The 13,834-nt window shown below is 41.4% G+C and overlaps 1 protein-coding gene across 1 annotated transcript in view; it reads left to right on the top strand.

The window, feature by feature from the left end:
• Window positions 1-13,834, top strand: part of SPNS2 (spinster homolog 2 (Drosophila)) — a 106,080-nt gene that overhangs the window by 44,035 nt on the left and 48,211 nt on the right. The window contains exons 6-7 of the mRNA XM_009319313.1: window positions 8,700-8,851; window positions 11,107-11,173. Coding sequence (XP_009317588.1) covers window positions 8,700-8,851; window positions 11,107-11,173 — 219 coding nt within the window. The remainder of the gene's footprint in view (window positions 1-8,699; window positions 8,852-11,106; window positions 11,174-13,834) is intronic.

The raw sequence follows: 13,834 nt of genomic DNA, 5'->3' as shown, positions 1-13,834 counted from the left end.
TCTTGCTACTTCCAGGGTGCTTTTGTTTTTTCTCCAGAGTGCTTAATTAGGTGCTTCATGTTAGAGCCTATCTGTAGATACCCAGTTGTTAAACACTTTAGTTGCTGATTGAAGGGTGTGATGAGTGAAAAAGGAATATCTTACAGACTTTATTGGTTATTTTTACATACTAAATAATAATATAAATCTCATAAAATGAGGACACTTTAATCAGCCAGAATCTCAGGTACATTTCCAAATAAAACTTTCCACATTCAATTAAGTGTGCTGAACAGGTCACCTGGGCGAACGAAAACCATTAGCAAATACTAGAGACAATCAAAGGAAAGGTGAGTGGACTTTGCTTCATCTCTCTTGTTCATTTCTATATTTAAATATGTATTTTGTTCTCTTTCTACTTGCTCTAGTCTTTCTTCTCCTTGCGGGTCTCTGAATACCAGCTGAATTTTCCCAAAAGGGAATTGTTCAAAGGTGAGGTGCTTAGAGCTGAGAATTGGTAGGACACTTAATGCACCCAAAATGAGCTGAAGTTTTGAAGTGTTTGACATAGTGTAGATGGATGCTGTAGAAGAATCAGAAGTGCTTTAGAAGCTATACTGTAAGTCCATCCTAATTGCAAAGGGTTTATATATTGACCCTTGAGCAAATGATTAATGAAGTGTACTAAGATTTCAGTAACTCAGTAGCTTGCTCTTAAATCTTGGCATGGTGTACTGATCTCATCTGTAACCTGCTTATAACCTCTACCCAGCATATAATAAGCATGTGTGAATAAAATGAATGTGAATGTGTGAATGAAATGTGTGAATAGTGCTGCTTCAATGTGTATCAATACCTGATAGGAGGCAGTAAAGATGGAGCCAGACTCTTCTCAATGGTGCCCAATGAAAAGATGAGGCAATGGGCACAAACTAAAATACAGGAAATTCCATTTAAACTTCAGAAGAAACATTTTTACTGTGAGGATGGTCGAACTCTGGAACAGGATGGTCGAACTCTGGAACAGGTTGTCCAGTGAGGTTGTGGCTTCTCCATCCTTGGAGATACTCAAAACTCAGCTGGACATGGTCTTAAGCAACCTGTTGTAGTTGACCCCGCTTTGAGCAGGGGGCTTGAACTAGACTATCTCCAGAGGTTCCTTCCAATCTCAACTATTCCCTGATTCTGTGACGTGCATGCAAAGGAGAAGAGCAGTTTGAAAACGGTGATGAAAGATGGGCTTGGCATCAAGAGTTTAATTTGAAGGGAGGAAACTGTAGAACTTAAATCCAGTGGTGATAGAAGTTACGGGAAATGTTGTGTTCAGTAGTGACTTAAAAGGCACTGTGATTGTAAAGAGATGGGAAGTGAAAAGTAGTTATGGGTAAGTGATGACACACACAATGAGGGAAGAAAAGAGGAGTCTAAACCCAATCACGTCTCTGCAGTGGGCCAAATGGCAAAAGAACCAGCAACTGCAGCGATCTCCCCCAGGCTACCCTGCCAGCATGACTCACGTCTGATAAGGGAAAAATGTCTTGTTGGAGGTGAGAAGGGTAGTTTATAGTTACATTTATCAGACAGGTAACTGTAGCATGAACCTCTAAGTGCACTTGTATCTCTACAGAAAACAGATAAAATACTGGTAGCTCACAGCATTGCATCAGAGCTGATAACTCATCAACCTGTCGGCAACCAGACTTCACACAAGCGGGTACCCTGGCTAGTCACTATCTATGCCACCCAGAGATTAAACATAATCAACTCCTTTTGGTTGTAGGAAATCCTGAAAACAATGCTTACCCAACCTATTAATGGGGGAGAAAAGTACCGACCAACAAAACATCACAGGAAACATTTCTGTCCCCATGTTATTTTGTATTTGGGTCTCTCTCCTGGCAATCCCCATGAGGGATTAGTTAAGATTACTTGTAGATAAAGGTAGATACTCATCTTCCTTTGTTCCTGCGCAAAGATCTCCCAAACAGTAGGATACCAAAAGGCCAAAATTTGGCATGAATATTCTGTTACTTAAAAGTCTGGGCTGGACTTGGCAGGAAGACGTGTTCTTCAGGATTGGCACAGAACAATTCACCAGTACTAAATATGTAACCCCTCTCTTTACAATATTTATTCTCCTTTTATTAAAGGAGAGTTAGAACCATTCACGTTTGAGAAGGTAGGGCATGTGACTTTGGTCCGTATCTAGATTTGACACACCATTCCTAACAAGTGGGTGGACCCAGGACTTGTACCCACCAATGGAAGCCAGGTGCCTTCGTTATATGTATTCAAAATTTGTAAAGCTTTAGGGGTGCACAGAGGTGGAAGATGTATTTAGGCTTATCTATTCTGCTGTAGCTTTTGTCATCCATCCAGACACAGAATGATACTTAAAACATGAACATCATAATTTAATGTCATCTTGTCTTTCATGATATGTCAATGTCCCTGTTTGACTTGGAAACTTTCAGGTTCTTAAAGGTGACCCCATCATTACTGGGAGGGCTAAGAGAAATGGAGTGTTCAGTGTTTAAGCAAATATGTCACCTGCATTTGTAAAGTCATTCTGTTGCTCAGCTCTTCCAGTGACTCTCAGCTAATGAGCTGGAATTTGAACTGTGAGTTTAGAGGAGCCAATGCTCTTAGTCACAATACCGATACTCAGAAGTATGTTACTGGTTTGGTTTGCATCATGATTAATGGTACATCTTTGTCGTACCTGTGGTGAAAGGTGCGGTGTGTAATCTCTAACCGCTTAGATCCCTGCAGAGTACTGATATGGTTGGGAAAACTTAATGGAGCGCAAGAGGAAGTGGTGTTTGCCTGGCCAGAAAATACAGGTTCTGCTCGGGAGAGACAAATGCTTGCATATGAGCGTACCTGTCAAAAGGGACCACTGTTGTGCAGCCCTTGAATATACATTTGAGCCCTGTGGGTTTTACTTTGGTCAGCTGATTCCTGCAGTATTTCAGATTTATCTATCTTCGGTTGATCTAACTGATGACTTGTGACTGCTGTGGTACCCTGGATCTTGTCAATGCAAGACCCTGCCAGCTGTAGAAATACAAGAGTGTAACTGCAGTACAGTTCAACTAGTTTCCTCTAGAAAATCAACTAGTTTCCTCTAGAAACTCGGGGAAATTAAATCAATCCCAGTGCTTTCTCCTTAGTTTATTGTCATTCCACACACATGTATTTTAGGCTTTGTGTGGCAATCCTAGCTGCCTGGTGGCATGGATGGTTTTCCTTATGCACATTTTCTTTCCAAGGATGCAAACCCTGATTCTATATCCTTGTTTGCTGCATAATGTTATATAATAAAAGAAGGAAAATATGGCAAACCTCAGCAGTTCAAATATGGAATTTCATGATGCTGAGCCCTCTTTTACAGAAGCTAAATGTAGAAAACCGTAGGAGGTTAACTCAATATCCTCATATAGGAAAGGGTGCAGGTGCAGTTGCTGTAGCTGTATAAAAGGTCCTTCTTTTAGACCAGCAACATCAGTTCAAAACATGGCTTGCACTGCTGCTGTACATCCATGCTAGTAATTTGTACTAGGTTAGCTATATCTGTGTGATCTCATTGGTCCATGTGTCCCTAATCTGAAACAAGCATGTATTCAGCTTGTTTTACGAGACCCTTACAAGCTGCTCCACATTCAAATGCAAATACTTAATAACCAAAGCTTAAGGATCATATGATTCTTTAGACAGTAAATCTGGTGGTTCAGAGTTGTACACATATTTGGCAGATTATAGGTTTATCACTGACAGCTAATCTTTTAGAGAACTGTGGCTTAATTCCTTTTGTTAACTAATTAAAAAAGATAAAGAAGTTAAAGCTGTAATTAGACCTATTAAAACATGTATTACTCACTCAATGGCCTATACAGCTAGGATAAATGTATAATTAGGAGGTTTGTCCAAACATGATTAAAGCTAGTCACGTGTCCTAGGCCATCAAACATTTATGTGTGTGTGAGATTGAGAGTAAAGTCAGTATGAAAATGTGAATATAAACCATGTCATACTTTGCAGAGAAAATACATGAACTATTTTTTGGCATATTATAAATATTTAATTCAAATCATGAAAGCTTTTTTCAGATGAAAATTCTGAAAGGATTGTGTCAGGCCTGTAGCTTCTAGTGAGATAGTGTCATTGGCAACAGTAATCAGACCAGGTCTGCCTGTCCCCATGATCTATCGCTGCTGTTGCCTACGGTTTGCTGATAGTTTAAGAAATTTGGAATTAGTGGGTTGTGCATTCCTATTAGCGATCGGTGCATTCCCTGAGGCATAGGGATTTGTATCCCTTTCAAAACTCATATCTATTTTGGGGGATTGGGTTTCTTTTTTTGTTTGGGTTTGTTAGTCTTCAAATTACAAAGTAGTAAAGTCTTCAGCTTTAGAACTAGGGCATATTTTTCCTTCTGTAGAGTTAAGAGATGGGAAGAAGAGAGCAGGTCCATTGACCTTTTCTACCTCATGCAGGCGTGTAGGAGTGCTTTCTCTGTGCGCTACTTTCTGGTGATGGCATCTTTTGAAGGGAAATTTCCCAGGAAGACTGTGGCGGTTCTGGGTCTCTGCCAGCCACTATTCTTTCCATATGTCGATGGTTTCTTGTATACTGGAATCTTCCTTGGCTTGTGTCTCATCAGCCCCTTTGTGGCACATGGAAGTTGGAGAAAGGGACTCGGAGCACCTTTGCATCCTAAATTGCCCCCAGAGCTCATAGCAGTCGCATTGTATGGTTCAGGTCTTCCTACGATAACCCATCTCCAGCTGTCCACCTCCAAGTTGGTGCCTAGGAGCTCTGCCGCAGCGTGGCTGTGACTGCGACGGTCTCTGTAGCACTTTAGGCAGGGAGGGGGATTTCTGCCGTGCAGTCATTTGAAGGAAACCATTGCATCTCTACAAACCAGGAGATGTTGGCAGCTCTCATGGAGGTGCAGGCATCTCTGACATGACTGCTAACCAAAATTAAAGATATAAATAAATTGTTTGTTGTAATAGCTCTTTGTTTCAAAAAAACTTTAGTTGCAAGCACTGACCCAGAGAAAAAGACATTGAAGTATTGAGGTTGCTGGACTTAACCTATGGAAAAGGAATAAGCTCAGGTGCTGAAAGCTGAGTCAGATATTTTCAATTTTCCTGCCAGAGTGAGAACTATTTGCACAGATGAACAAATTACAGAAGAGTTCCAAGGTAATGTAGAAAGGAATAAGCGTCTTTAATATATATCAATTTCTGCTTGGGGAACAGTGAAATTCGGTTAAAAGTCTTAGCTGCCTGTACTGCTTTTAAGCACAGATAATGTAGAGAATTTGGCTGGTGTCAGCCCTTTTTGTCTCATTAAACTGCTGAGAATCCTGGGGTAGGAGAGAGAGGAAAAAGCACTTGGGGGAAAATCTAGTGCAGAGGAAATGGTAGAAGTGTCCTGCTACAGCTGTGGAGGAGAAGGGTGCTTCCTCTGCGTGGGTAATATCTGACTTTCCCGTTTGTTTATGTTGGTTGTCGTGTTCGCATACACTCAGAGAGAGAGGTATGTGCATATGGATGTATGTGTATATAAATACACACACACGTAAAATAGCAGTTGTCTACATTGCACACATAGTGGTTTTGGGACCAGTTTCTAAGTGGTTCATGGTATGTCTGTGGTCCAAATGAGTAGCAGCATAAGAATTTTGGAGTTGTTTTGTTGTTCATATTTTTTCTTCCTGTATGAAAAATGAAAAGATTAGGCCTCTCTCTGAAAGGGTGACGTTTTGTCTTGGGGAGCTACCCATCTGTCCCTCCTCAGAGATGACAAAAACTTAAGTTTTGACTGATTAGAGATGGAAGATTGGGGGTTCTAGCTTAATGTAACAAATTACTGCATAATTTTGTTGTCTAGCTTCCAATAGGATGCATGCTAGCCAAAGATCCAGAAGAGACCTTTCAGCGGGATAAGAAGAGGCATTAAGCTCTTTAATCCTAGATACAGAGCTCTAAAACCAGGCACAACATAGAACTGATTATAAATAATTCCCTAATATTGTTTTGGACTTCTGTATGTTTTGCCTAGTTGTTACACCTAAATAGCTGCATTGTCTGTAGTCATGAATATATCATCTCAGAAGGGCAATACCATTCATGTCTTTATGTAGATTATGCTTTTATAAGACTCCTTTTATTGCCAACTGAAGCCAGAATCTCATGACTTAAATTTGGATATCCCTGCTTCAGATAACATAGTTTAAATATTAAACAGATATTTGGAGTGTGTAAGCATGGGATAAGCCCAGGAGGAGGATTCAAGGAGGAACTGGGGGAGAAGAATAAACATGTTACTTGTTGCAGAAGATTTCATTGTATGGGGACTCTGACTCAAAGGTGTTGATGAAACTGAGTCGCTCTTCACCACAATAGGAAATCTTTGTACAGTTTGCTGCTTTATGCTGGGATTGTAAGAGGAATCTTACAACAGCATTATATGGAGGAAATTCCTGTCCAGTGTACTCACTGAGAGTGATACTGGCTGGTGAGCTCAAACTTGTGTCATTTTTATGTAGGTATTTCAAATTTGAGGAACATCCAGTGCATTTGCAAACTTGTTATCCTGCAGGTGTAACTAGCACTATCTACATACTCATTCCAGGTCTGGTAGATGAGTATTTTGCCTGTCACTCTCTCTGTGGTCCAGATCTGAACCTCTTAAGAAACCAAAACCAGCCTGCAGTTCCCTCGCTTTCTAATTCTGCATGACTAAGTCATTCAGCATGTTATAAATACTGTTGCTCATTGCAAATACATTGGTTACCTGTGCACCAATCATTGTCAGCATATTTCTGCAGTGGAGTAGCTTAGCATTAGGTAATTGGCATAAATTAAATTGGTTGAGTCACGGTATTGCCCTTTCTGCATACGCCCACACGTCTGTTACGTATGTGCCACTTATGGGAGATACATGAATGATAGAAGCACTGCAAACGCCCTGCCAGCAAACAAGGAACTTGGATACATTCAGAAAATAGGTATTGATGCAGAATTTACGTCAAAATAAGAGGAAGTGAAGAGTGCGCAAAAATATTTGTTTTGTGTGACTATAGGAATACTCAAGAAATTCTTTTCAACCAGGGGATTACAGTGAGGAAAACAATGAAAACGTGTCAGTGGTAGATTTTTGTCTGCTGATGGATATATTTGACTGAGGTACGTGGCTTGATGTCTGCATGACATTTTCCATATTTGAGAATGAGAGCCCTGTACTCTGGCTTAGCTTTGCTGTAGGGCACAAAGTCAGTCACTTCCCTGTAACTCAACTTTTTCCCATCTGAAGAAGGGGAGTTAGTAATCGCTCATTGTTCTCAAAGCGCTTTTGTGTTTAAGCACATATTATCATCCCTTATTATAATATTATAATTTGTTCTTCTCACAAATGATCTATAGAATAATAACAGTAAATTGACAATTTGTAGAGGTTATATTTGTAGAAACAGTTTTCCCTGTGCTTACAGTTTTCTGCAATTGACTGCTTAATTTCTGCACCTGCAATTACTTCTGGGTGTAGCTCAAGCTGCTTAGATGTCTGAGGACTTGATTGTGCTCATGTATCAGGTATTTAGGCATCAAAGTATTGTGCCTTATGCCTTCACACAGCAGCACCCAGAAGACTGCAAGTGTATTGAAAGAGGTTGGCTTGAAAATCAGGTTCTTGCAGTTTACAAAAGCGTTGGCTGAAACAGGAGAACAGGCCATGAAGAAAATTCTATTAAACGAACGATTCCTTTTCGTCCATTTTAGGCTGTGTTGTGCTGAATGTGAAGTCCATCTCCTCGTTCTGCTGGATTGCCCTTTACTCAGAAGGGCACTTAATTCTCTGGGCAGCTTAATGCCTTTTCAACCTGTGCCGTTGCCTTGTATGGCTCTGAATCTTTCACCTGGTGGTACTACTTACTGAGCACGGTGATGTTCCTGTGCTTCACAGTAAAGCTCAAGTCTTATCTCTTTGTAACTGTGTGCGTTTTGGCTCAGATTGTAACCTGAGGTTTTCCAGAAGCGTTCAGTGTTGGTTTACTCTGCCTTACTGCTGTGAGGGGGAGATTTATGCTTTTTTCCAAGGCAAGTGGAGTGAGATAGGTGCTTAGCACCTTTGAAGAACTTCCCTTTTATTCAGTAGCTTCTAACCAAGGAGAAAATCGAGAATTTGGGGGATTGCAAGTTCGACTCTTTCACAGCTTTGAAGAGCCTTTAGGATTTCACCAGTCTTAACTCCTCCCTTGGCGTGCTGGGGAGGTTGGGATTGTGCTCAGCAAGTATTGCTTTTCGGGATCCCAGAGCAGGATTTGTTACACTCACCCGCCTCCCCAAACCTTCCTCTGTCAGTGCAGGTTGCTGGCACTCGGGCTTAACAAGAGTGAGCTACATGCTGAGAACAAACTGAGGGTCTTCTGCCTGTATTAGAAATATCTTCTTGAGTGTCACTGGGTAAACATGTATTACTACTACTTTTCTTTCATGCCTATAAATCTTCACAAAAAATATGGTCCCTTTCCTCCCCAGCAAGAGGCAAATGAAAAGTGTCTGAGGTTTTAAAAAATAAATGCATACAGGGGGGTCACTTCCCAGTCACATGGGTTTATATTTCCCTATTTGCGCAGCTTTCACTGCTGTCCATCGTGAATTCAAAAAGACAAGAGGAGACCTGCTAAGGTGTTTTATTTCTTTTCTCAGTATTTCTGGCTTCTTGTGCTCTCACGAGGTTTGGTTGGCATCGGTGAAGCAAGTTATTCCACTATTGCACCAACCATCATAGGAGACCTTTTCACCAAAAACACAAGGACCCTTATGCTGTCTGTTTTCTACTTTGCAATTCCTCTTGGCAGGTAAGTGACATAATGCTTCTTTGATCTGGTTTTGGCTTTTTTCTTCAAGTAAGTTCACACGGATCTTAAGTTGCTAACGATGATAGTTCTGCCTTTGGTTGGAATGGTTTAGACAGGAAAATATTGTGAGCAGTGACTAATTAGTTGCAGGAATTGGATTCTTTTTCTAGCCCCGTTACTGGTTCATGTGTGACTTTTGGGAATTAGTGGGAAGGATTTTTTTTTTTTTTTTTTAAAGCAATGGGGTGAAAATGGAATCGAATGTTTTAGCTGACTTTTTTTTTTTTTAAGCATTATTAAGTTAAACTATCATTTTGAATAATGTTATACTGGTTCTCTGAATCGTTGCTTCGATTCATTTGAGGTCTAGGCCTTCCTTAGCCAATGTCTTTCAGGTTACTGTGAAATCAAGATCTCTCAAGACACTGGGCTGAGTTTTCAGAAGTGAGTGAATGGGTACCTGCTTCTATGTGACAGTCTAAATATCAGATTTCAAGAGGAGTATGCTATATAACATACACAATTTGAAATTTTGACTTTTAAAAATATTTTTAGTTTAAGCTCAAATTCTGCCCAACCTTGAATTTGGCCAATCTAACTTAAGTTTGGAAAATGCGGCTAAGCCAATCGTAGATGAGTTGGTAGTTGCAATAGCAGTGGCCAGTCCATCTTAGTGCTATTGCCACTGAAACAGCGATTAGGAGAAATCGTGAAGTCTAGTGTAGACAAGGCTGAAGAGAGAAACTGTAATGATCGTTCACAATCAGTCTTAACGCAGAGCAGCGGAGGACAGCCAAGCCCATAGATGCTTGATGAAAGCAGCAGACAGACTCAGATTTGGAGTAGTTATTTCCTCTGGCGCTTTCTTTCAGTTGAGTTCCCTTATCAGCCCAATGCAGTATCTGATTGTTGGGATAGGAGGGAATCTCTGACGAGTTTTTTTTATTATTATTATTTTATTTTTTTAAATAATGGCTGACCCTCTGTTGTGAGGTTGTAGGCAGGGTGGGTTCACATAGTTTGCATACCGATTCCCAGAGTTGGACAACATCCTGTGCAGAAGTGGCATCACGGGTTCATTTCCAGCAAGGAAAACATGGGCAGCAGTTTCATCCCCCTCAACTCAGGGACAAACTTCTGGTTTAGGGTGGTAACATTTTACAAGTTAGAGCACTCGTCCCTGAGATGAAACTCACAAACATCCATTTGCTCTTGAGGAAAAAGAAATAGCCAAGTCCTTAACTGGTGAAAAGAATATATCCCAAGAGGGCCAAGGGTGCCAAGTATTTACACAGAGAATTCAGTGAACTATGGCTAGCAAGAAATGACAAATATTCATCCTGTTGAGCCTGATTCTGGGACTTAATTCTCTCAATATCCAACAGAGGTTTCGATCCATGGTTTGATTTTGGGGCCCGTCTGTGTAAAAATCCCAGTCTGGGGGTGATGATAGATGGCAGCCGCCAAAGCTTAGCAGGCTGTTCACTAAAGGCATGTGATGGCTGACAGCTGCCCCACAGCAGTCCTGGCAACTTTTAGCCAAGGCGATCTCAGCAACAAATGCAGCAGGTTTGAAAAAAGGATATTCACATCTGTTCAGTTCACTTCGAGAGAAGCGTGGCTGCGTTCACCTTTATCTAGTCTCTTGTGAGCTACCTTTTGTTACCACAGTGTAATTCTTAGCATGTGGCTGAAGGTCCTGTTGCTCCTTCATCTTCAGAAGGGATTTCCAAGCTTCAGGTCTGATGTTCTCCCATCAGACTATCTTGCATATTCTTCTTGGTTTTTCTTACAAGCTTATGGAAACTGGTCTTTTCGTGGGTGATTAGAAACAAGTACTATTAAATGACAAGAAAAAAATTTAATGATGGAATATGGTGTGTCCTTGAAGGGCACTTCTTAACTGAGAGCTTGAACATAAAATTGTTAAGTATTCATATTAGCGCACAGAAAGGCCTGATGTAGAAATTAAATTGGGAAATAAATTCTTTTTGGGGCTTTGTTTCCATCCACTGTAGATTGAAAGGTCAGCTATGAACTTGAGATCAGTGCCTAAGTTTTCATCAGATCTGAGCATTTTTAGATCAACGGTGCTGGGAAGAGTTACATACCAGCCACCATCCGCTTCATCCCCCGTATTTCTTCCTGCAGGAGAAGAGAGCCTAGGACACACAATTGATTGTGCCTCTTTTTATCTTTGTTTAAGAACGGCTGTGATTGTGGTAGTCTGACTCTCATCTTTGTATTTCTCGCAGTGGCTTGGGATATATCACTGGGTCAAGTGTGAAGCAGGTTGCTGGAGACTGGCACTGGGCGTTGCGGGTAAGCTACTCCTAATAACATCGTAATAACGGTTGCATCGGTTGGTCAGTGTTAGGAAGAGTTCTGTCACACAACTCCTCAACCTGTTGTTATATATAGAAGGTAAAGGATTGGAAATTACATGTATGGATATTAAGTGCATAGCAGATGCGTTCTCTAAGCAAATGGGAAAGGTATGTGGTTTTGGCACATCGTACTTGGTTTTTTCCCTGCCTGGGAGCAAGAATGTTCCAATCACTTTATTATCAGTCAACCATGATTTCTTCATGGGGATGGGAAGACGAGGCATTGGCCTTAAATCAACTCCACAGTCTTTCAGTCCCCTGCTGTCAAGAAACTCCGAGAATGGCTTCCTGCTTTGAGGAAAAAACACTTTGTTCCAGTTTCCGCTTGTTTTTCTGCCCTGAGACAGTCAGTTTCCTTCTATTTTAACCTCTTGGGACCTTGATAAATGTGTTGAAAAGATAATACACTCCAATCACATACGCACAAACAGATCCTGCACACAAAGATGTCTTGAAAGAGCTGAGAGGAAGTGGCCCAGCAGAACTGTTTTCTGACCTTTGGCAGTCTGGGTGGCATGAGCCCCGTGAGGTGCATTCCCTGGCTCTGGCACTTCATGAAGACAATGAATCTCATGAAGCTCAGGCCAACACCATTTATAACAGCAGGTGTTGAAATACATGGGTTCTCATCTCAAGCAAATGTGCCCTTCTGTGACACAGGCCATTCCCTCCCTGTCCAGCAAAGGTAAGCAAAGCCAGGAAAATCACCGTGAACAGTTCATATGCAGCTAGGAGAGTGGAGAGTAGTTTCCAGTTGTGAACCTAAAATGAAAAGTTCAATAGCCTACAGCTTCACACCAAGAGGATGGCTACCTCATTCAGTAGCAGAAATACTTTAAGGGTAAAATTAACTTTTGAGCAGAGGCCGGCACAAGGAATAAGAAAAGTGGGCTTTAATGAGATTGATACATTGGAGCGCTCTTGTGTTTCTATCTGTAAAACCCAAATGATTAACCTGTGCAAAGAAATCCTCACTAGCATCTTTCTTTTCACATAAAGTCTCCATAGTTATCCTGAGAAATCCAGGCTATCTGCAAGACTGTACCACTTATGGGGTCATGATGTCCACTATAAACGACACATTGATGCATGATTCCCTGACTGTGCAAAATCGTGGGGAATCTGACAAGCTGCACACTTCTGTGATGGTTGCTTTGGACAGCATTGCTTAGTTTTTGTAGTCAAACAGCACATGTTGAAAGCTTCCAGACATCAGCGTAATGCAGCCTCCGTCCCTGTGGCAATTACTGTGCTCTTGCAAGATGTGAAAGATTCCCCTAGGTGATGCTTCCCTCTGTGATCTCCTGTGGTCTCCAAATCCAGGAGATGTCAGGAGTAATCTGTACTTCAGTGGGCTGAAGAAGACAGAAGGGCACTTTGGCAAGTGGCAGCTTTGTCTCTGGATTTAGCACTAGTGTCAGTGTTTCATTGGAGCATTACTGAATATCCATGGATATTGTCCTGTTGGGGGATTAAGCCTTTAGATAAAAATCAAAGAGACTTTAAATTTTATGGCCCTAGAAAATCCCAGCATTTCCATTTTTTTTACCAGTGCTGTGTCTTGTGTTCAACTGCAAATAAGGATACTGTATCAGGCTTCATTTATCCCTGGATAAGGGATTTTCCTGACTTTCCAGTTCTGAAATATTTTTGTCTTCCCTTCCCGAGAAGAATTCTGGGTTTGTCGTCTTTGGACGTGAAACACTGCTCTATGTGTAAAGGTCATTCTCAGGTTATTATTGGAAGCATATTTCTTTTGGAACAGGAATTTATTTTTAAAATGGCATGTATAGAAGAGATGATAGTTCGGTGAAAATCTGTGTTCCTGTTTTCCTAGCAGAGTTATTTTCCATTCTGACAATGGTGGAATTTCAGTGTCAAAACAAAAGTCATGTTTGTAGCTTGCAAACCACTGTGGGAGCTTTGTATTTTTGTCTGGTGATTGGAAGAAAGGAGAGGAAACTGGGAAACCTAACCCTTGAATGTGTCGCTTTCCTCTCTTCCAGCCTGAATTTTTAATGTTTCTTGGTCTGCTTTACACTGAGGTAACCTGAGGAAGCTGCTTGAAAATAGGAAGCCATTGTGGGTTAGCTGGAAGAGGGATGCATGTCAAGCAAGGATTTTCAAAGCCAGCATGCTCCCTACATCCAGAAATCTTTCACCTGGCCTCATTGCCTTTAAAAGGCTTCTGTGCTCTCCCAGAAACTAGTTGGTCTCGTAGCCCAGCTGGGAGTAGATTTCCAAAGAGTTAAACATCACTGAAGAACCGCACTTCCATGAATCTTGGTACTTTAATAACACAAAGAAATAGACTGCCTTAATCAGAGTATTCTCAAAGCTGCATGCTTCCAGAGTGAGATAAGAGAGTCCAGGGAATGACTGCTCTGGTGAGACCCCCCCTGGAGCACTGCCTCCAGCTCTGGAGCCCTCAGCATAAGAAGGACACGGACCTGTTGGAGCGGGTCCAGAGGAGGGTCACAAAAATGATCAGGGGGATGGAACACCTCTCCTATGAAGGAAGGCTGAGAGAGTTGGGGTTGTTCAGCCTCGAGAAGAGAAGGTTTCGGGGAGACCTTATTGCAGCCTATCAGTACTT

The sequence above is a fragment of the Pygoscelis adeliae genome, unplaced genomic scaffold (assembly GCF_000699105.1).
Source record: "Pygoscelis adeliae isolate BGI_AS28 unplaced genomic scaffold, ASM69910v1 Scaffold282, whole genome shotgun sequence".
Classification (NCBI taxonomy): Eukaryota; Metazoa; Chordata; class Aves; order Sphenisciformes; family Spheniscidae; genus Pygoscelis; species Pygoscelis adeliae.
This window is presented reverse-complemented; position numbering and strand designations above follow the sequence as displayed.